Source organism: Centrocercus urophasianus, unplaced genomic scaffold (genome assembly GCF_019232065.1).
Source record: "Centrocercus urophasianus isolate 14NV4802_14NV808 unplaced genomic scaffold, USGS_Curo_1.0 seq_16, whole genome shotgun sequence".
Lineage (NCBI taxonomy): Eukaryota > Metazoa > Chordata > Aves > Galliformes > Phasianidae > Centrocercus > Centrocercus urophasianus.
Window position 1 is genome coordinate 46029088 of NW_024884711.1, and position 22736 is coordinate 46051823.

The 22736-nt window shown below is 42.2% G+C and overlaps 1 protein-coding gene across 1 annotated transcript in view; it reads left to right on the forward strand.

Moving 5' to 3' along the window:
- CCDC13 (coiled-coil domain containing 13) overlaps window positions 1–22507 on the forward strand; it is a 31702-nt gene extending 9195 nt beyond the window's left edge. The window contains exons 5-16 of the mRNA XM_042817603.1: window positions 2257–2346; window positions 2624–2740; window positions 4701–4805; window positions 6189–6353; window positions 7860–8036; window positions 9044–9250; window positions 10154–10290; window positions 12244–12327; window positions 13063–13191; window positions 15613–15767; window positions 19633–19747; window positions 20282–22507. Of these exons, the coding sequence (XP_042673537.1) occupies window positions 2257–2346; window positions 2624–2740; window positions 4701–4805; window positions 6189–6353; window positions 7860–8036; window positions 9044–9250; window positions 10154–10290; window positions 12244–12327; window positions 13063–13191; window positions 15613–15767; window positions 19633–19747; window positions 20282–20441 (1641 nt within the window). The 3' untranslated portion in view covers window positions 20442–22507. The remainder of the gene's footprint in view (window positions 1–2256; window positions 2347–2623; window positions 2741–4700; window positions 4806–6188; window positions 6354–7859; window positions 8037–9043; window positions 9251–10153; window positions 10291–12243; window positions 12328–13062; window positions 13192–15612; window positions 15768–19632; window positions 19748–20281) is intronic.
- The last annotated feature ends 229 nt before the right edge of the window (window positions 22508–22736 follow it).

Genomic DNA, 22736 nt, shown 5'->3' on the forward strand with positions numbered 1-22736 from the left:
AAGAAATATCTGGCGTAGCTGGGGACCTCTGAAGTCTCACACGTAGGGAAGCAAGCCATAAATAATTACAGGAAATATTCCAGAAAAACATTGTCTTGGTTGTAATCCTCTGCTGAAGAAGTACAATGACCATGATTCAGACAGAAACTTCAGACATTCTCTGATATTTACCCAAAAGAAAAGTACTGCAGACTCTTCAGAAAAGGAGGTGAAGAAACAGTAATTGCTGATCGAAGCAGAGGTGAACTTCTCAGATATGAACCAATCTGTTCCTTGGACGTTAGCACCATCAAAATCAAAACCCAATGAAGCAACTTGTCTCTTCTGAGATAGAGATGAATTGTAATGTGGGGGTATCTATCAGAAATACCCAAGGAGGCTGTGGATGCCCCATCCCTGCAGGCATTCAAGGCCAGGCTGGATGTGGCTCTGGGCAGCCTGGGCTGCTGGTTGGTGACCTGCACACAGCAGGGGGTTGGAGCTGGATGAGCACTGTGCTCCTTTACAACCCAGGCCATTCTATGATTCTATGAAATATTGAGTGATGTGTAAGAAAAGCTACCACAGATAGGAACACACACATCTATTTAGTAATTTGAAGCTAAGCTGATGATTTGCACTCATCTTTTTCTACTGATGATAGAAAGAACCAAGACAACGAAAGTACATCTCAGTTCTCTGTTCATAGGCAAAAAAGCACCATTTGAGGCACTGCTTCACCTCTTAGGCACCCATACAGGCTGATGTGATAGGACTGGCAGTCTGGGTATTATAGTTAATATAAGTGGGATTATATTAATATAAGTAGGATACTTCAAATAGGACTAGACAGCTGTGTGTGGGCAGAAACAGAGCCCTCAGTTCGTGCATCCACTTGACCTAATGTAGACCTGGCTGAAGAGTAGACTTCTGTGATGTATTGACTAAATTCCATGAATTATGAATAGAGACATTCACAGTGAGAGCAGGAAAAGCATTGATTTGTGTGTTGAATCTCATCCCATATGCATGCTCCTAGATGGCTTAAACTCAGTGAAATCCTAGAATCACCAAGGTTGGAAAAGACTCCAACATCAAAAACCCAGTCCAACTGTCTGCTTATCACCAATGGTTCCCACTAAGCCATGTCTGACATGAATTATATTGAAGGTACCTTATAAATACATCAGTACCACACCAGTGGAAAACACTGCTGTTTTATAGCTAGCTCTTAGCTTGCATGAGAACTGAAAAACATGGAAATCATGAGTGGTTTAAGACGAATGTGTTCCCACAAACAAAACGCATGGTGTGGTCATTGAGCAATTGCTTAGCAAAGAGTGGTACTTATAAACAAAGACTGTAAGTGGATCTTTGCAGAAAACATGATTAGAATTTGACCTGGTAGCTGCCACCAGCTGAAAGCTGATGAACTGGATAGAAGGGTGCCCTAAGCTTGGATTTCTTTGCAAAGGAAGGCTCAAGTGGCCCTGAATTGCGCTCTCTCCACATACGGCTGTAATAAGGAAGCTATTCATCAGAACCTTCTTTTATTCAGGCAAATTATCAAGATTTTCTTCCCACCTCAAAGAATGAAATCTCAGCCCCTTAAAGCAACATTTCCCAAACTTTTATGCTCCAAGCTGCATTCAGGTCCTATAAGAAGCCTTCACAGTCTCAACAAAAAAATACATGATTCAGAAAGGAGGTGATGGTGCCTCTGCCTTCTCATTCTGTGCGCAAGCAATAGCAGACATATGCTTTACACACTGAGAAATACTACTTTAAAGCTATACTAGCTAAAGAAAATGGGTGTTGACATCAGTACTAAATCACAGATGCAGGGCATTAGGTCATCATGTCTCCTTTTGAATTCCTCTGGTGGACAGAAGTATGTGCTTTTTATGGAATATCCTGATTTTCTTGAACAGTGAGTAAGCTGGCAGCAACATCACCCTGATCTGCACTGAACTGGGCATTCACTGATCTGTATAAATACTTATTTTATGAGCCTCTGATGATAAAATTCCCCAGAAAACACTGAAGTTGTTCCACAATAAAATACTACAGGCTTCTTTGGGAAGCGTTTCAGGACAAGGGTTTTCTACTGGTTATACTTAAAAACAAGGGGGAAATATAAAGTCTCTTTTTTTTTTTTTTTTTTTTTTTTTTTTTACAAGGGCATTAAAATTGCTGTTGTATTATTTACCAGTTAATCCTCCATGAAGGTATTCTCTTCACTGTATTTGCTTTGTAATAGTGCATTTTTTTTTCCAGCTGCAGACAGCTGTGGAAAAAATACATTCTCTTGGTGGCAGTGATGCAGGAATCAAGCAAACAGTTCTGAAGAAGACAGAAGGAAACTTGGTATGAATTGCACCTGTGGAGAGAAAATCAGATCAGAAATAAAAGCTGATATTTAGTTTTTTGCTGTTGTGCATTTCTTCTCTTATGACAGGAATGTGTCCCCATCACTAATTTTGTAGCCAGATTGCTCTGTTTTCACTTCCTCTGTACCCTAGAAAATAGGGAATGCATTTTCATGGGTCTGAAAGAAAGAGATTCTGTTGGATCTGTGCATCATAATAACTTCAGTTTTTCACTGCAGATTCTGTTCTTACCAAATCCATTCTTTTTTTCAAAGGCTGAAAGTCCAGAGGTGAAAGCATTGCAAGAAAAGTTAACTACAGCCAACTTCAAAGTGCTGGAGTATCGTAACCAGCTGCAATCTGCAAAACAGGAGCTGAAGATGACCCACAAGGTACTGTTCCAGGACGACGCCTGTGGCTGGGATCCCAGGCCCATCTCACTCATGTGAAGTCAGAAGATGGCTTCTTTTTCTTGGAGCTTTCTTTAGCCTCCATGATTCCAGTGAGCTCTGAGAGTGTAAGAGACCACAGATACAGTGGTTGCATTGGAAAGATACACACGTGGACACACACTGATTTCATACTGTGCCACCGTAAGGAGGATGAATGTTTCCATGATTTCTGCTGTATCGTTGGTAGAGGTACTTGAAGGTTGGAATGTTTCAGTCCAGCAAAGTAGGTTGTGACTGACCTGAAGCATACATTCAGATCCATTCCTCTTTTCCAAAGCATTTAATTGTGTATTTACTTTTAATGTAGGTTTCAGGCCCATGAACATTAATGAGATTAAAGATCATACTTGAACTAAAGCACGTTCAAACAGCTTGGTGGAGTGACATCCAGAGTAACCTTTTCCTTTTAGATTCGTGATGGATTTTAATGCATTACTTTGTGCTCTGCCTCCTTTGGTTTCATTACTTTGCGTAAGAGACCTGCAATGCAGATCAGAGTGGAGAGTATGGTTCTAAAAATAGAACTCTGCTGACCTTTTTATAAATAATTTAAATGCTCATCATACTAACTTTAGCTCTTGGTAATGTGGCTCTTTCAGAATTGTGTGAGAGAGGTTGGCTTCATGCCTGATTGCAGGGGTGTGCATTAAGACTAGATCCCTGTTCTGTTCCTGCTTAGTTGTAGTTACAGATCATATATAAAATAATTAAATACTTTGAAAGCTGTTAGTAATGCTTAGTAAATCTTGATTTATTTGAAATGCTCTTCTTAAAGAGGTAGCACAGTTTGACACCTTTCTCCTGGTTTTAGGGGAACAGTCAGGTTCCTTTAGAGATCATTGGTAGAATAAGGTGTGCCTGTAAGTTAGTGGTTATAATTAGAGCTGTGTTATTGCATAAAAATCTCAGCAACCATCATAGCTTATTGTTACATCGATTTCTTTTTTTTTTTTTAGTACTGTTGCTTTCTTATTATTTAGAATTTTTAGTCACCTAGAATTTTTTATCACCTGGGTCCTCTGCATATCGAATTCCTATTAATCAGCATGTGATAGTCTATAGTCTAGACTCTGAATTCACCTAAAGGAACACGAGCCACTCACTCAGACCTTAGAGAAGGAAGGCACTGGTGGAGGCATCCCTGGCCATCGAGGGGGGCACATGTTTTGCCATCCAGCACTTCAGTTCTGAGTCCCACTTAGCTCTTGCAGCTGCTTGATGTTGTAGTCAGTGTCTCGTGTTATGCTTCCCTGATTCTTAACAGCTGTCACCATATCTGGGTGCTTTGAGAGCATCAGTATTTCTTATCAGAATGCCAGCAGCTGGCTTGTTTGCTCTGTAACAGGGGTCACCACATCCTGGTGGCAGTGCTGGTGGCAGATGTTCCTATCACAGTGCAAAAGAGGAGGAGACAGAAGGGGAGTGATACGTGAGCAGGCCGTTTACATACTGTGGCCGTTTGATTCATGATGTCTATTATGCTAACTGTATTAGATGTCAGGAGTAGTGGGTACTGTTCACAACACCCAACTAGATACAGCTAGATGGTCCAATTTGGCACTCTCCATAGGCAGGCAGCAAAATATGGACTCATTAAAAAAATAATAATAATCAAAGACTAATACCTAAACACTGAAATACTGAAAGATCTACCTTAACAAATAAAGGCAGTTTTGTTAATCAGACCTTCCTAAGCAGCAACAATCTGGATGATGATAATGATTTGAAAGAGCTTCCATCACATGGGGTACTGGACATCAGGTACAGGTGATAAAGGCTATAGTTGTGTATACAAATACAGTATTTTGTGTGTACCACTAAGGAGAGTGGCTTTTGCTCCTCTCTCCCTAGCACGCGTTTCAGCCTAGTCTTGTTGCTGATGTTAATCCCTTCTTTGTAGCTCTTAGCAAATGAAGTTGGTGAGGATGTGAATATCCAAAGTCTCCTGACCAATTCTGGCAGCTGGCGTGGGCGAGCCCAGCAAATTCTTGTTCTGCAAAGGAAGGTGAGTTCAGACCCTGCACAGTGCTCTGCAAGCTGGGTGCTGGGATGCTCTCTGTAGGAAAGATGTCTGAGGTAAACTGTTAGTTTTTTAAGTCATTCTTAACACCTATACCTGCTTATGTATCCCAGTTCAAAGTATTTACTGCAAATAAATTATCAGTCTTTTCTGTGTTGAGGAAAGCTGTTGTTCAAAAAGCTTCAGGGTAACTTCTGGAATGTTATTTTAGCGTGTATTGTGGTGATGTGTTGAATTTTAAATATGTATGGATGTGTGCAATCTTTCAGAATTCCTAGAGAGTATATTAATTAGTCTACTGCAGCCATGCAAACCCCAGTATTTATCTGGGTAGCATCTGTGTTGGAGGAGAGTTTGGTGACCTTGGAGAGCTGTAGCAGGTTAGTTAAAATCCCAAGGTGTTGTGAAGGTGCCTCTCCCCACTGAGTACAGAAGGAGCCTTGTCCATCTCTGTGCTCTGACTTACACACTTTTGTTCAGTGCTTGAAATCACATGGGAAGAATTGAGGCCAGATAAGATTTTCAAGTTGTTCCCCCAGGAAAAGTAAAGTCTTTAACTCTAAAGAGCACAGTGTAGCTGAAATGTCAGATCAGGACAGGAAGGCAGTTTGTCAGTGTCTTACATAAAACTTCTCTCATGTAATTTGAAACACCGTCTTCTTATTTTTCTGATATTGAATTACATGCCAATAAACTGTGATTTTTGCACTCTTATTGACTGAAACTGTTAATCTCTGCATTCCCACAGGCAAATTACAGTTTCCTTTCATTAGACCCCCTGGCTGAGATTCATCTGAAGTCTGTACATATTGCACTGCACTCTACTGCAGAAATTTCTGTCTGAGCAGACTCCACAGGCCCCTTTTTTGCCAGTAATTACAGTCAATAGATCAACAGGGTGCATATTATCTCAGAAGACACCTCCAGGAAAGAGCAGAATAGATGTACTGTAGCAGTGCCCACTTCTTTCTCCTGGCTATAAAGTAAACCTGCAGTGAATAGCTGAGATGCAGCAGCTGACTTCAGCTGCCCACACAGATGTTTAATGCCAGCTGGGATGCCACAGGGTATCCCTTTGTCATTGCTCCAAAGGAGTATGGATGTCCTATAGATCCTGCACCTTACGTGTCTCCAGCATCCCAGAACACCTCAAACAAAGCTAGGTACCTTATGTCATATCTCTTCCCTGCACAGATGCCCTGGGCACCCACGTGTTTGTTAGCAGCTAAGAAATGTGTTTCTTTCAAACTCTCACTGCTCTGTGTCTGTTAGCCATGACAATGCCAAGAAGTAAGTGATAAGATGCTGCGGTCTGAGTTCCCTTTGTTTATGTGCTTTTTGGTGCTTGGCCTCTGTGTTGTCCCCTAGGTTAGAGAGCTGGAGAATCAGTTGGGTCAAAACAAGAGCAGAGCATTACTGAGTGAAACGGATGAGGAGCTGCTGGCTCTTACTGACCTGAGGAAGCTGTCAGCCCAAGAGAAGAACTTGCTGAAAATTCGCAGTTTGGAAAAAGAAAGGAAAGAAGCCTTGGAGGTAAAATCCTATGAGCTGATCTGAGTCTCACTGGGATATTTAGTGTAATAGCCTGCCTTACCTTCAGGGTATATGTTATATATCCTACCTGGAGACCATTTTGGAAGCCACCTGATCTGCTTGAGGAAGTTCTGTCATGCTTCAGATTGTGCAAAAGACTCCCGTGCTCATTTTCTGCATTGAACTCTTGTGGGGCCAGGCAAAATATTCAGTACCTGGTTAAGTCTTCCCTCTGCTTCATGATTCACGTGTCAGATGCATCTACTTGGCCTGAGATGTGGCCACTTGACAACTAGGCCTGGTATATGACATTAGGCAGTAGGAGAGAGGAACAGGGATGCAGTGCAGCTGACACAGACTTTGCACTGTAGTCACATGTAGGAAGAATGCTGCATCTGCATCCAACCTTTGCAGGGTCCCTCTCTCCTTATGACCAGGTGTGCATTCTTCATGAAGTGTTAAATACAAGCATGCCCCTCACACCTGATGTATCTTTATGGTGATGGGCTCCTACATTTGAATAGAATAAAGCTGAGAATTACACCAGACTCATTTCAAGAGGCATTTTGAAAATGGCTCTTACCCTCCATCTATTGTGTTTAGTTGCTACAAAGATAAAAAGGCATCCAGTGTTAATGGATTGAGAGGGGCTACGGCTAATAGCATGTGTTGTAAGCCCTGAAATGGAAAGGATATGAAGTTCTGTGTCCACAAGAAGCTCGAGGGCTGCAGTGTGGGTGTCAGCTGTGCATGCACAGGCTAGCAAAGTGCATTTCCCTAAGCTCTTTTCCTGCATTCACTTCCCTAAAAGCCACCTGAACACCATCCCAGTGCTTCATTAGTTGCCACCACAATTTAACTGTGCAGTAGAATGAGCAGTGGGGTAATACACACCTTTCATTCTCAGCTGTGAGAATGAGAAAGGTTTATAGCCACGGGCATGCAGCACAGGGAGGGTTTCCTTTGATAACTGTAATCTGCATGGCTTCACTCTGCCTTTGTGTTTCAGGCTTCACTCCCCCAGATTCCTTGTACTTGTCCGTAACTACAAGGCCGTTAAGAGTGCTCTCTGATCAGTTCCAACCAGGTGAAGGCATGGCTCAGCAGACAGCATACGGCAGGCACTGCTTCTAGCAGGCACTGTGGCATCACCAGCCTGTGTCTGGAAGTAAGAAAGTTTCCCCGTGGTGGATAATGAGGCAAATAGAAGAGCAGGAGCATACAGAGTTACACTGTAACACAGAATTATCGTGTGCTTCCTGACGCGCTGAATCAACCTTGTCTCCTTGTATTTCTGATCAGCCTGGTCTTTTTTTGATGGTGGCAAACAGACAGTGAGCAGTACTATTTATGAATTCTACATATTTAGGAAAGATATGATATGTCAATGCCTTTTTTCTTCCAGTTCTTCCAGGCAACGTGTGACTCCTTTTGCTCACCAAAGCATGCAGGGTTTGGTGACAGGCTATAGCTGTCATTTCTTCTGATGTGTTTGCATCCCTGCAGAAACTCACTGTGGAACACGATGCCCTCAAAAAAAATCATGAGGAAGTGAAAAAAAACCTCGATGCAACAAAAGCCAGGAACAAAGTGCTGTGCAGCGAAGTGAAAACCTTGAAGGGACAGATCATAACCCTGCTGGAGAAAGGAAAACACGATGATGAGCTCATAGATGCCTTACTGGTATTGCCCTTGCAGTCAGCCCTCTTTCTGTAAATGATGAAATGTGAAGTCATTTAAAGACACAGTGACACAACCTTAGTGTGTACTGGAACTGATGGATCACACTGTGATGGCCAGAGGTTTCACAGTTAGCTAAAGCCCTTCTATGTTTTAGGTCAGGTTGTGTGAAGGCTGCAGAACAGGAGTGACAGCTGGAGTCGAATGGCTGTAAGGGAAGTTGAGTTGTTAGAGGAAGGGCTTCATGTCTGACTCAAAAAGCTGGACTGTATTTTCTATTTTGATCTCAGATTTGTTTTTACTTTTTTCTCTGAAATTGTCTGCAGTCTTGCACTTTAATTTGCTGTGTTACACAGCCCAAAACACATGAACCTGTCCTGAATCTTTAGCATTAAACGTGGAGGTTGGTGGCCCTGCATGTGGCAGGGGGGTTGGAGATTCATGATCCTTGAGGTCCCTTCCAACCCTGGCCATTCTGTGATTCTGTGAATCATGAGTACTGGACTGTAGGCACGTCTGGTTGCAGTAGCTGAGGCTAAGAGGATGTGGTACCTTCAAAATTAGGAGTACTAAATGGGGACTCCAGATGGAGTTGTGCTGAAATATATGCCCTCTGTCATGCTCTTGCAGAGCTGTTTATCTCAGTTGCTTGGATCTTTCTTATTTGAACCATCCTGTTGCTAAAGCCTCGATATGACCAATGAGGAGAGATGTCCTTACCCAGCAGAACACATCTGGACATTACAAGCAGATGTGCTGTGCAATTCTTTTAATGGTTATCTGCTGAGAGAAGACAAGGTAATCTCACACTTAAAACATAATGGACCAAATTCTTGGAGTAGATAGTGACATCAATTTGCTTACACCAGAGAATGAGTTTGATAGGGCAGTGGCTTGCCCTAGCACTCATAAATATGTATTTTTCTTGGAGGAATCTAGACCATGCACAGAGTCTTACTAATCATTGTGTACAAAAATGTGTATTTCACTCATTATTTCTATTTTATCAGAGCCAGCAGAAACAAATGCAGGAAATCTTAAAGCACCTGAGCCAGCAGGATGAGAAGAACAAAGAATCCCAGCAATTGCTAGGACAGCACTTGAACAATGAGGCTCAGAAACAAAACTGCATTATAGAGCAGCTCAGGCAGATGGTGGCTGAACGAGAAGCAAAGGTTAAAGAGCTGGAAGAGGAGATTGGGCAACTCACACTTCAGGTAGTCAGAAGAAATGACCTAGAAAAGCATGCTTGTAAACATTTCAGATCTGCTTTTCCACTCCCTTCTCTGATGTTAACCATGATGGTACCTGCCCTACTGACAGTCACTTCTGTTCTGGAATGATGGTGCAGGAATTCTCTCTTGTAACTCCAATTTTCTTTCTTGTTTGTACACAACTTGTTTAAACAGCAGAAAACACAGGGATATTAATGCCATCAGCACATGGCTCCACACCCAGGATGTGGAATACCTGACAGCAGGGATGGGGCCACAGTAGGGATTTCTCAGTATTGCCCATCCTTGGCTGCTGAAGGATGCAGGCAGGCCAATGTAGGTGAGGCCAACATCAGCAGTTTGCCATCGTGCCCAGAATCAGAAGGATTGGCTGCTAATGGGTTAAGATGTCTTCAACAAGATGGTGGTATGGCTAGAACACAGGCATAGAAATTGACAGGCAGTCCACTAACATATCAAAGGCTTCTTCTGTGGTCTGGGTTTGTTAAGAGTAGATATCCAGTTCCCATAGATATAAAACCCTTGTAGGGTTATATGAGGTTATGAATCTGTCAGATACCTTGGAAATGGGGGCTAGAGTGTTGAATCCAAGATAAATCTTGTGATTGGGACACAAACCAACCATACTGGCAGTGGTGGTGCTGCACTGTAGGTTCTCTAGTGACATGTGTATACCCTATGATCTTACATGAAACTGCACTTCTTTCTGACATTTGCTTTGTGTTCTGCAATGATTAGAAACTAAATAAACATTTCTGAGCAGGTCTTGTATACTAAAAGTTCTGGCATGCTTCTAGCAATAATGGTGATCTGCTGATCAGACTGATGCAGCTCTTCTTCTTTGAACTGTGTAATTGGTTTTGTAACCTGCTCCAACATTAACAGAAGAAATCTGCCCATCAAGGGGACAGTTCAGGAGCTGTTGTTACACCACCCTGTGCTCACTCAGAAGATCTACGTTTTTCTGGGCTTAATCCCCTGACATCAGCCAGTGATCAGGCTGGAAGGATTGCATCTGCTCGGTAAGAAGACCCTAATGTCAGTCTTTAAAACTGCTGTCAGTTATTCAGAAGCATGGTTTTCCCAGACAACTTCATCAGGCCACTAGTGCTGTCTGCCAGTGGTTGTGGCAGGCTGCTTACAGTATATGGGAATCTGTAATCACATTGTCTCTTGGACATTTGTCCTGGAACAGAAAAGGATACACAGACTTGCAGACATTACTACATTTGGCGTGATGGTAGTGCAGCTAATTCTCTTTCTCCAGCTCAGATAATGTTTACGTGGTTAGCTTAAGTGCCTGTGGTTCTTCTCTCTTAGGAGAAACAGGGCTTCTAATGAGCAGCATTCTGAAAATAGGGTGGCAAATTAATACACAACTCCATTTTAGGTAAACAGTAAATCACCAGTGCATTGCTTAAATCAATAAAGATGCTTTGAGTAGTGTTTCCTTGCAGATATGTTGAAAGCACACCACATTCTTTGCTCTTAACAAGCATCCTTTTAAAAGCCTTACTGAAGTCCATGTAAGTTATGCTCATCTGCACAACTGTAAGTCTGATTTTCGTTCACGCTGATGAGGCTGTGGCTCAGCCTGGCTCTGTGAAGGTACCACAACACCAGAGCAAGCTGTATTCTTTCCTGTTAAAATGCTGGGTTTGTTTCTAAGGAGGAGTTGAAGTGGGTATTCTCAGAAGGAGTAAACTTTTTACCATCTTAAAGTTCCAACTAATTTCTCTTTTGAAACCTTAGCTAGACTACCACATAACTTTAGACACCAAGACTGGCCTGAAAATTGCCAGATGTCTCCCTGTGTCTAAGTAGAACATTACCACAGCATTTTAAAAGGGCTCTTCAGGCTGTTCTGAAATGAGTGTTAGCACACCACCCTTAATTGAAAGTTTCTCTTGCAGAGTGGTAGCATCTCCAGGGTTCTGCACTCCCAATTGGCTTTATTCTCTGACTTGTAACTTCACAGATGTAGTGCTCTCATGGGGCAAATCTGTGTTCTATCCACTTATTTTTTTCTTTTGCCAGTTACTTCAAATGTCTGCTGATAGTAAGCAGGAGGGTGAACATGAAAGCTGGGCTGGGTGCAGCCTTTGTAGGAGCCCCAAAGTGCAATGCATAAATTATTGCTTGTGCATGTAGCTAACATAGTGCAGGCCAGGCAATGGCTGATATCAGGTAGGCAGCAAAGCTCTTGAATCTGCAAGAGCTGTTAATAATGTGGTCAGCAGGGCTCACTCATTCCATTAACTTTAATAAGCTGATGAAACATCTATTCCATTTTACTTCAGTGAATCATCTTTTCCTATCAAGAAAGATGAAATGAAAAATGCTATAAATAGGATCTAAAGCCCCTTGGAGACATTAAAGTAAAAATCTGCAGTTTAAGGCTGGGCCGTGCCTGTCGTTACCAACCTCCACTTGGTTTTTGGACGGGTTAACCAGTCACAGCCTAGATAGCTGTTATGCTATATTAAGGCTTTATCCTCTGTTAGCAGCAGATTAAAGACCAGAAAACATGGGCTACATCTACAGGGAATTGCCTTCAGATGGCTGAACTCAAGAATTAAAGTTCTGCACCTTGTTGTGGAACAGGGGTTAGGTTGGTTCTGATGGTTCTGCTCACCAGTTGCTCTGTGGCTACTCTTGACATCCACATGCTACAGTGTTGTGGTACAAAATGTTGGCATGAGGTGCCAGCAAAGTACCTCTGGAAGCACAGAGATGAAAAACTGAGCTTCATATTTTGTACACTGAACACTCCAGGTGTTTTTGCAGTGTGTTGTGGGGTTGGACAGCAAGCTGAGCTATGCTGTGTGCAAAGCCTGTGTGATACTCCCTCAGGAGGCTCTAGGAGGCTCTCCCCTGCAAGGCAGCAATAAACACAGACATTGGAAAATCAGAGGAGTTCTTGGAGGACTGCCCTCTGTAGAGGTCAGTGTTTAACAAAGCTTTCTTCCTTTCAGCACTGTGTCCAAGATGGGCCATATGCTTATAGAATCAGCAGCTACCAAACCTTCCCTTCTCAGTAGCAACATCACACCTGGAAGGTATGTGTATCGACTTATCTGAAACAAGAAAGAGAACCTGCTGTACTCCACAAGCTGCTGGCAGCCTTTAGCTGCCTTGTTTTAGTAAATGGCAGCTTCTTTTACCATCTGTCTGATACTGTTAGAGGGTTTTGACAAAGGCTGTAGTGTCTGCATGCTGTCTTGCTTTTTTAATCAGTTGCTAGTTTTATGCCCCTTTTTTTCCATTTTTCATCCCCAACCACCACGGTTTCTCCTGCTTTTGGCTCTAAAGGAGATATTTCTGAATACTCCTGTGCAGAGAGGTAAGAGGAGAAATGAAGTACATAAAGAGATACGTGGAGATTCATTTCATTGCATGCTAGGAACAAGAAAGGCCATTTTACTAATGCTGCCTGCAGCCTTTCCGTTAGAGAAAATCAATAGCAAGCCATTTAATAGCCTAGTGTGGCACTTTGGAGAATCCCCATGTAGGATTCTCTTACTTTGGCAGCAGCAGCAGGAGGAGAGTCTGTGAACTGATGGCAGAGGGAAGTTTGTTTTCAAGGGTGATGGGAAGAGGGAGAGCACTGTTGGAAAGAGTGGCTTTGCTTCCACATATCCCATATACTGCAGTATGGGGATTGGTGCTGGGGGGGAGGTAGTGAGCCTGGCTGGTCTTCAGACAAGTGTATTTTGATATGTTTTTTCAAACGCTGTCATCTCTTTCATTCGTGAAATGGGAAACAGACACTTTTATGCTTCTGCTGCTTTTAGGCTTGCTGGCATCGACAGCCTGGATTTCAAAGTGCTGCAAATGCAGATCACAGAGCACAAGGCCCTGTGCCAGGCTGCAGAAGTGGAGAGAGACAGGCTCCTGGAACTGGTCGCTGTGCTGCAGAAAAGGTAGCAACTGATTCTGCCAGTGTCCCTTATGGGATGCTGTGCTTAAGGAGTGGCTGAGACACGTGAGAGTCTGTGCCATGCTGTCCGCTATGCTACGCTCTGCCAGCGTGATACATTCCTTAAATAGTGGCTTTTCAAATTCTTCTGCTCAATTTCACTGCCTAGTTGATGATTTTTTTTTTATTTTATGTATTTATTCTCTTAAAGTACAGAAAAAATGGAGTGAACTTTAAGCCTGCTACACTTAGGTAAAACTGGAGTTGGTGTATTTGTGTATGTGTGGCGTTACTGAGGCAGCAGTATTATCCATCAGTAGGAAATACTGTAATTATAACCCACCTTCTGCTTGAGAAGCATTTCACATTCTTCTAAGTTTCACCTTTTAAATGAATTTCTTCTGGTTTAACTGAAGTATAGAAGTGATATTTTTGTTCTCATTATTCAACTTGAGACAAGGTTGAAATCAAGCTATGCTTTCAGAGGGCAAGCAAAGCAGTCTTTGCTTTTTAGAAACCATTCAGCCACTAACTTTTTCCCAGTCAGAGGGTATATAATATCTCATTCCCAAATCTCTATTCCAGCTTGTAAGAAGATATTTTTTCCCTGTGTTTTTTGAAAATGATAAGAACTATTTGCTTGCTTGCTTTATTTTGCACTAGTGATCATTTTTCACTTATCTAATTTTTGTTCTGTACCATTAATCACAGTCAAAAAAAACACCTTTACCACAGCTCTAAAACATAAATCACCTCCTGTGCTTTTAAGGAATAAGTCCTAGAAATATGCACTGGGATCATTTTGTTCATGTCTGTAAGCCCAGTGACTTTAATAGAGCTGTGCAATTAGGTAAGGGTGGAGGTGTGAGTGATTGCTGAATTGGGGCCGTTGTGAATATGGGATAATGAAGAATGCAGAGGCAATGAAATGCACAGTTATAAGTAAAATGTACCATAGACTGATGATTCAGCAGCTCCACAGTTATAACACATTTATCACGGGCTCCTGCAGGTAAAGTAAATTCTGTGAGATTGTATGCAATAATTCTTGGAAGACCTCAGGATAATATAACATCCAGTTATATTTCAACAGGAATATATGTAGAAAAGGGAGGCATTCCTCCTCTCCCCTTCCTCTGTTGGAGTATAGGTCAACAAACTCAAGGGATGTATACAGTGCTTAAGCCAAGAGGAGAGCACTGGGAATGGTTACACAAGTAGGATTTCTCTACAGCAGGCTTTAGAACTTCAGACCGTATTTCACTGCTGTTTACTGCAGAGCAGAATATACTGTCAGAACACCCTGTGTTGTTAGCAGGCTGTAGGATTGGGCCCTACTTTGGGAGGGGAAAAGCTGGAGCAAGATTTCAGTTTGCTGCTCATGTTGGTGGAAAACTTCATAAAACTCAACTAGTCTTGTCATTTTTCTCCATTGTTTGTGGAGAAAACTGCTATGGGAACACGTGGTCAAACAATAGTTTAATCAATTCAGAACCACCGAGGAGAAATACAACTTCACATGGCCTGTCACCAGCATGGTAATTCACTGCCACAGGAGGTCAGAGCCTTGCCTGTAACTAGATTTTTAAATGCAGTGATATAACTTTATTATAGTTGTAATGTTTTGTTTAGTTATGTTGGTTGGGAGGGAAGTAAGGCTAATCACATCTTTTGATTCAAGGAATAATCCACTGTCACCCATGGGGCCAAGGGAGTTTTCTTATTCTGCACCATCCAATACACTGAGTCCACTCAGGATTCTCTCTAGCTTTCAATTCCTCTTCATCATCTGATGTCAGACTCTGCCCCCAGGAGAAGCACCACTGACTGCATCTGTGAGTGCACATCTGGATAATTTGCTAAGATGTTATGGGAGGTGAACAGAGAGGTGGTTTGCTCTTCCCTACTGTACTGCAGGGTGAGCCATTGCCTTCTCTTCCACTTCTTTCCTTCCACAGGGTATCAAGTTTATTAAAAGTAACATCCAGCTTCTTTTTGTGCTTGCAGATAACTGATGCAGAACAGCTAAATGCTAGGCAGTGTTTTCATAAACTGTTTTCCTTCCAAATTTCCTTCTCAGTGTTAAAAAAAATGCAGTTTTTTTCTCCCTGCAATAAAAGCTCTCTGCAGTTTGCCTGCTCATCTGAGTAGGAAATTCACACAAGTGGCTGGTGTTGAGGGATCTAGGCAGCCTCTATTAATGAACCTATTATTTATAATTATACTCATTAGTTAATTCTGTTTTTCAAATTGAAAGGATGTCATCTGGAAGAACTGCATTGGAATTTCTGAGTTTGGATGCATGGAAAACTCTCCCATTCCCCCTGTTGGGAGCTATGCAGCACGAAATTCAGTGCTAAGACTGGCTGATTCTTTATAATCACAGCATAACTAAGCTTTGAACCACCTTTTTTTTTTGTATCAGGATAGAAGAAGGCAGTGATAAAGTCTTGGAAGCTGAGAAGAGACTTCAGGAAGAGCGGCGGCGATGTGTCATTTTGGAGCAGCAGCTTGAAAAACTGCAAATGGATCCAGGGAGGCTCACAAGTACACAGAAACCTCATCTGAGGAGCAAAACAGGTGAGGTGGAGCTCTTACCTACAACTTTGTCCCCCATCTCACATCACTGGTTAACAGACAGCAGCAACATTTGGACTCTCATCTCTCAAACCTACATAAATGCTTGACCTTACACCCAGGGCTTTGGACCAACTCAGAACAGTGGACTGATACCAAAGATGAAATCCTCGCTGCTCTTTGTTCGAGAGGACTCTGCCACAGATTTAAGTGAGACCAGGACTTTTGCAGTATCTTGTTTTCATAGGGTTGGTGGTCTACAGAAAGAACTGTGTCCCCATCATGACCACTGCTCTGTTCCCTTTGTACTTCTGCCTGGGAGATTCATCTGAAGGTTAAGAACAGAATTAAAGGACGCATCCCAATTTAAGGCCTGTCAGCATCTATGAAAAACTATTGCTGGTGATGTAGTAATTAGATCCGGTGTAATTTATTATCCCATGAACATGTTAATCTTCAGCTATAAATATGAAAGCCTTACTAGCATAGTTAAAGGAGGAGAATTCATGGCGGATGTTGAATTTTTATTCCCCTGATCAGATTCTTTTATTGCTTAAGGACTCTGATTCTGTCAAGTGTCTAAACCGATAAAACGACACATATTCTAAAGGAAACTTTTCCAGAAATTCCCATTTTTGTATGTATTTTCATAAAGTAAAAAGGGTTTAAATGCCTGCAGACCAACAGTAGTAATAGGAATTTCAATTCAACGAATACTGGGATGGCATCAGACTGAGTTGCAGTTACTAGAGAGATCACAAGTTTCACTGCAGTGTTGATACGTGCTCTTGGCCTGCCCCACACTGGAACATGTGATCCTTGGCCATAGAGCTCAGTAGCTGCATAGTGTGGTTTTCTATAGTGACTGCATCCAGCACTACTTTGTGTACTAATCCCACCTGATCAGCTTCTTACAGCTGATCTGCACTGAGCACCATGACCTTTATGAACAGTGACCTCCCTTTCCACCTGATGTCTTGTTTCTCCTTTGATGTGGGTTAGGCAAGGTAAGAAATGCTACCATGGCTGTGTTGTATTTATTTGCATCTCTCATTGCAGTGCTCTTGGTCATATCCTTGTTTGGCAATAGAATCTCTTTGGAGCAGTGTAAAGATGCAAGAAATCACATGGTGTTCACTGTGGTCTCCATTCATCCGGGGAGCTAGGCCCCTGATGTAAAGGTGCACACAGTGCTTAGGACCTCAAATGAAGCACTGCCTTTCACTCATCCAGCGTAGAGAGAGAATTGAATTCACAGGAATAGGATTCAGAAGAACCTTTGTCCCAGATGAGTAATTCCTGCTTCCCTCTGTAAAATATGGATCAGTTCCTTGGAGCAGAACTGTTGAGCCCTTAACAAAAGCCCCAGCCAACACTGGCTTATTTTCATGTCTTTTTCTTCTGACTTGCAGAGCTGTTTTAACTGTACTAACTGACTGTATTAAGTGATGCAGAAAAGCTTAGATCCCAATAGAGAGACTCCCTCCAGAAAACAGAAAGGTGCAGTTCAGTGACCAGCACCGTGTCAGACAGAACAGGGCTTGGAAGCCAATTGTTGCAGCCTTTGGGCTCTGGGATACAGGACATCATTCTAATAGAAGAGTGTTGCAGGGCCTCACAGAAGTAGTAGCATAGGGTACCAGCTGTGATTCCAATAGGAATTGGATGTAAGAGGTGTTGGAGCCCTCAGATGGTTTTTTCTGAGGAAGAAATCAGAATGTGTGTTGAGACAGGCAGTAGGCAAGTGAGTTTGGGAATAAGCCATCAATCCAGGCTTTCTCTTCTGACCTACTGCCTTAAATTTATAGTGGCATCTTGGTGTTGTCTGCTAGAGGAGAAACTGATATTTAGAGCTTAAACTTTTATACAGCCTGGTTGTGTAAAGCATTCTGCTATCCTGCATATGGCAAACTTGAATTTCCCTTGCACCCTCAAACTGAAATGGTGATAAACTCTTCAGGTTCAGAGCCATTTTGGCCAATATAGTTTGGTAACTCACCTCTGAGAGGCTGGCATTTCAGAGCTGAAGGAGGCAGGCTTTTCTTACCAGCTTGACAGATCTCTTCTTACTAAATATTTTGTTCATTAGCCACGTCTGCCTAAGGACTAGAAACAAATGTAGAAAAAGATTGGCAGTAAGATTGGTAAGAAGAAATCTGTAAGTCCATGAGATGAGGAGGTAACAGTCCTTCACCACAGCTGTTTGAAGAGAGCTCTGCCCTTTGTGGTGTGCCAAAACTCTCTGGAGTTTATACAAGAAACAAGCCTACAAGGCTGTAATATAGCTCTTCAGCAAACTATGTAGGTTATATAAATTCTTTCATGCCAGATAATTGAGGAAATAAGGAATGAAAACTTGAGCATAAAATAGACTAGAGAACCCACTAATTAACATAATGTTTTCTTTTTGAAAATGCAAAATTGGAGTGAGCTGATCTAATTACTAATCTAACGTTCCTAGTCTCCTCATTTCAAGGGATGCTGAGTAGCTAGAAACAACTCAGTCATGTTTTAAAATTAATGATGGTTTAGGGTTTTTTTTCTGTCTTATCCAAATTTCTAATTAGCAGAGAATAATCCCAGAGGAGATTAAAAGCAGGTTTTCCTCAGTCCTGTGAAACACAACATCAAGTTCTGAACCATTTTATGGTTATAAAGTATAACCTTTCTCCTCATAGGTTTCGTACTCAGAGTGTTCCCCGACCATGTTCTGTTAGATATTCCATATGAGAAGGATTCAATGTTTTAATACTAAATGTACTTATTTGAAGGTATTTGCATTACAAGGGGTTTGAATGTAGAAGAGTGATACAACAATATACTGAAATCACAACACAAGCAATTGCGAGATGCAGTTGAATCAAACATGGTTCACATTACAAGTCAAAGCATCATGATGTCCTCAGCTACCAAGAAGAACACACGGCTTGAAGCCTCCTGAAGCCTGTTCTTCCTTTCAGGGGTCAGTTTGTTTGATTGTTTTGGACTGAGCCACGCATGCACTTCCCCCTTATTGCTCTGGCTGGCTCAGAAAGGCAGCACATTCTGTAGCTGTAAAGCCATTTACGTTTACTCAACTGACACAGCTGTTTATCTACAGTGATGGACACCCTCTGGTGTTGAGATAAGTTCATTCCCTTGAGATTAAGTCCAGCTTTTCTTCCAGTAGTTATGGTTGCTTCCTGCATTATTTTCTGAGCTTTGTGAGCACACTGACCTTGCTTGTCTTCTCCGAACCTCCTGCTGTAGGGATTCCTTGCTCACTCCCAATTTGATTCTCCACTCCCAAAGGTAAATTTGAGGTATATTTTCACATAACCCTTCCTATATAGCCCTGAAATAAGATTTTGGGTCCATTTAAAATCACAGGAACAACACTCCGTGTTCTGAGAGGACTTTATTTTGAAAAGCATTCTCCATTTACAATCTTAATTTGAAATACATGTTTAATTACTTTACTGAGTTTAATCTAGATTATGTTTATGCTGAGGACCACCAATTACTTTCAAAAACCTGTCTTAATGAGTGCCACATCACTGGCCTTCAGTAAGCAACAGCTGTCATTAGTTTAAGTGAAATACAATGATAGACATTAAAATCATACTTTTTGTTTGCTTCTACACTGTCACCTGTTGTTTAGATAGGTAAACACACATTTAGCCCCAAAATGCATATTCATCATGCTTTCATTTTGCTGGAAGGAGATTAAAATAAAACTCTGTCCTATATATTTGCACTGTCTTCTTGGGTATACATACAACTGTGTTTATTCACTGTATCCTGAGATTCAGTTGAAGTCTCACGTGGTGGAAAGGATGGCTTGTGTTGCTTGTTTTACTAATACTGCATTTTGTGATGAAATTTCCAGGTCAATCTGCTGGTCAGTCAAGGCTGTCCTTGAACATGAGTGATAGGAAGGAGCTCTCTGCAGCCCAGCTGTCCAAGCTGCCTCTGGAGTCACAGATAGAGGAGCTCAGCACAAGGTGTGGTTTCCCTTCCTCTATGCTGCATTACTGCCATTCAGTATTGCTATTCAGTAATAGTTCCCATTCATGGCTGTCCTCCTAGCAGTGATTTTACCTCGACCAGCTCCTCAGAAGGAAAACCAGCAAACTGTACAAATCACAGATCCTCTGCATGGAGTTTTCCTGTATCATTCTTATACCAGCTGCCTAAAAATGACACAGATACCCAGAAATGTAAAGCAACATGAAGCACTTCAAAAGAGACACCTTTATTTTTTTCTTTTCTTAGCTATTGATTGCAAGCTTATTGGTGGAAAAAAAATAATTATGATCTTTAACAAAACATCTGAGAAGAATCTTTGTCTTCTGATATTTTTTTCTGTCTCTAAGAGAAAAGGAGCAAGTGTTTATAGGTCTGCTCTTTCTCATGCCTGTTACAAAATCACCAGAGAGCATGTGTTTCAGTGAATTCTTCCCTGGAGCTGAAGCACTGTTCTAATTTGTTTTGAAGCTCCAAAGCTCACATGAAAGTTTCCTTTTGTTTCCTCACAGGCTTGTGATCCAGCTGGATGAGAATGAAGCTCTGAAGGCTGCTTTGGAGACTACTGTGAGAAAGAAAGAGGAAGACTTTAAGCTGTACCAAGACACAATGGACCAAGTGAAGGATATCTTTCTACAGGCCATTCGGCAGCAGAAACAAGAGAAGAGTTAAGCAAGATAATCAGAGCCCTCTGAACTGCAAAGAAAGGAGAAAGGCCAGGAGTTGTGCCCATCGATTGAAATGCACTGGAAGTGTAGTTTTGCATGTCATGTCTTCAGCTTTTGTGGGAGAGAAGGAGAGATGGAGATGGAATACAGAAAGACAGAAGATTTTGCATGCTGGCAAATTCAGGCTGTAAAAGTTAGCAAGCAGGTGGCTCCCAGGCTACACATGCCAGAGTTTGGTGCAGTTTAGAGAGCTGCAATTCTGTAGTGTGATTTGGGACAAAGCCTCCCTGGTTTCATTTAAGAGAGGGCTCGATATTCTTTACACTGCTGCCTTTATCAGCATATGAAGGAATTTGCCTTACAACAGTTATGCCAGCCCCCTTCCAAAGCTCTGCCAGGAGCAAACCAAGTTCTGTTGTTATCAGCACACTGACACCAGTCTGCCTAAGGCTGTCTGTAGTACTTTAGTGCTGAGGGAGTGGGTTAGCCTAGCCTGAGAATATCAGCAAGTGCACTCTGTAGGCTCTCTATTGACCATCCCAGCTTCTTTCTTTGCTTGAACATAATGGCAGAGAAGGTTTCTGAAACTCAGTAGACTTTCCACGGGAAAGGAAATCTTTGTGGAGTGCTCCTCCAATAAGACTTACCTTAAATGCAGCTCCCTGTAATAGCTCATCCCATATGAAACTGGCCATCTGGGTTCTGAATTCCCCAATTTCTCTGCAGCCATCCGTCAGGGAGGTCTTGTTCTCATTAGAAAGAAGTGCTGGTGGAAGCAGGCAGCTTTATTACAGCAGAGGAGGGACTTTTGAAAGCGCTGAAAACTCTTACGTCTCTGTCCTTTTCTCTTGCAGCAGGATGAGAGCACCAAATGCAAGCTAATAAGACATTAGCATGCAGCCTGCCAGCAGAGAGCTAGCCTTGGGGATTACAAGCAAATAGAGAGCTAGTCATTTTTGAATAGTGCTGCCTTGTTTCTCAGATGAAAGTCTTTTGAAAACTCTTCTCTTTCTGCTTTGCTTTGTCAGCCTCTTTTTGTGAGCGTGAAGTTTGTCAGGCTTTAACCCCAGCCATCACCATCCCGAAGTGGATTTGTGGACGGGCAAATGACTGCTCTCTACCCAGCATGAGCAAAGGGGTCTTTCTCCAACAAGTGGGGCTAAAACTGCTTATTGTCAGATTCCTCCTGCTCACCCTGCCAGAAGCACCAGAGGAAAGGCCATCTTGCAACCCACAGTACGCTCCTGTCAGCTGGAGGGGTTGTAAATCCTGCATTGAGTGTTTGACAAAGTTTTGTCCAAGTGAGCTGCAAGCACTTCCTTTCTGTTCAGCTCCATCCTGATGATGCATAATGCAGTGCAGACCAAAGGGAATAATTCAGCCTACCTCCTATAGATATTTTCAGAGCCTGCAGTAGGGAGATCACCCAACAGCGTGGCCTGAGCTGTGGAGGTTTTGCTATGCAGAGGCTGCTAAGCTCAGGCTGCCAGCTTGCAGCTGGAGAATCTGATTTTGCTTACACAGAAGTGTGAATCAATAATATTTTCCCGTAAGTACATAAGAGGAAAACTGCTGTCCTTTCCAATGAGTGGTTGGTATTTGTCTCCTGTCCTCATAATGCTCTCTAGCAAAATCCTTCCTGAGGTGGCAATGAATCAACCGATGAAACTCAGATGAGAAAATGGGAGTGCTAGATGTTACAGAACACATATGGCTTGATAGCATATGGTAGAAACCTCTTAAGTGTTGCAACACTTGTTTCTTTAAGCATATGCTTGTTTGGGGTTGCACAGAAGCCTTTTTCTCCCTTTTTTTTTTCTGATGCACACAACCAGAAGATGCCTTGAAGAAGGGGGAAGAAATAAGTCATAGTGAATGTGCAATGTGTAATCTCTCTCCCATCACAGAGTACTGGGGATCTGAACTCTGGCCAAATTCTGCAGACCTTCTCAGTTTTCACCTTAGTTTTGAAATAAATTCCCTCTGTACTACCAACAGAGTGACCTGACTTTGACTTTTGCCCGTACTGACCCCTGTAGCAGCTGATTCCCATTTTCTCAAGGTGTGGAAGAGGCACAGTTCACATAGTTTTGTCATTGAATTTAAGAAACTCAGTGAGATCTTTGAAGACCAAAACCACTGCAAACACTGGTCTCACTGCAGAATCCCATGCTGCAGGTCCTCAGCCAGAGAATCTCCCCAGCCATTTTGATGTGCTGTTTGAGCTACATTTCTTGTGGGGATGCAGCTGGGCTTGATCTGAAACCTCACAGATTGCCTGCTTTCCTTGGAAGTTTCT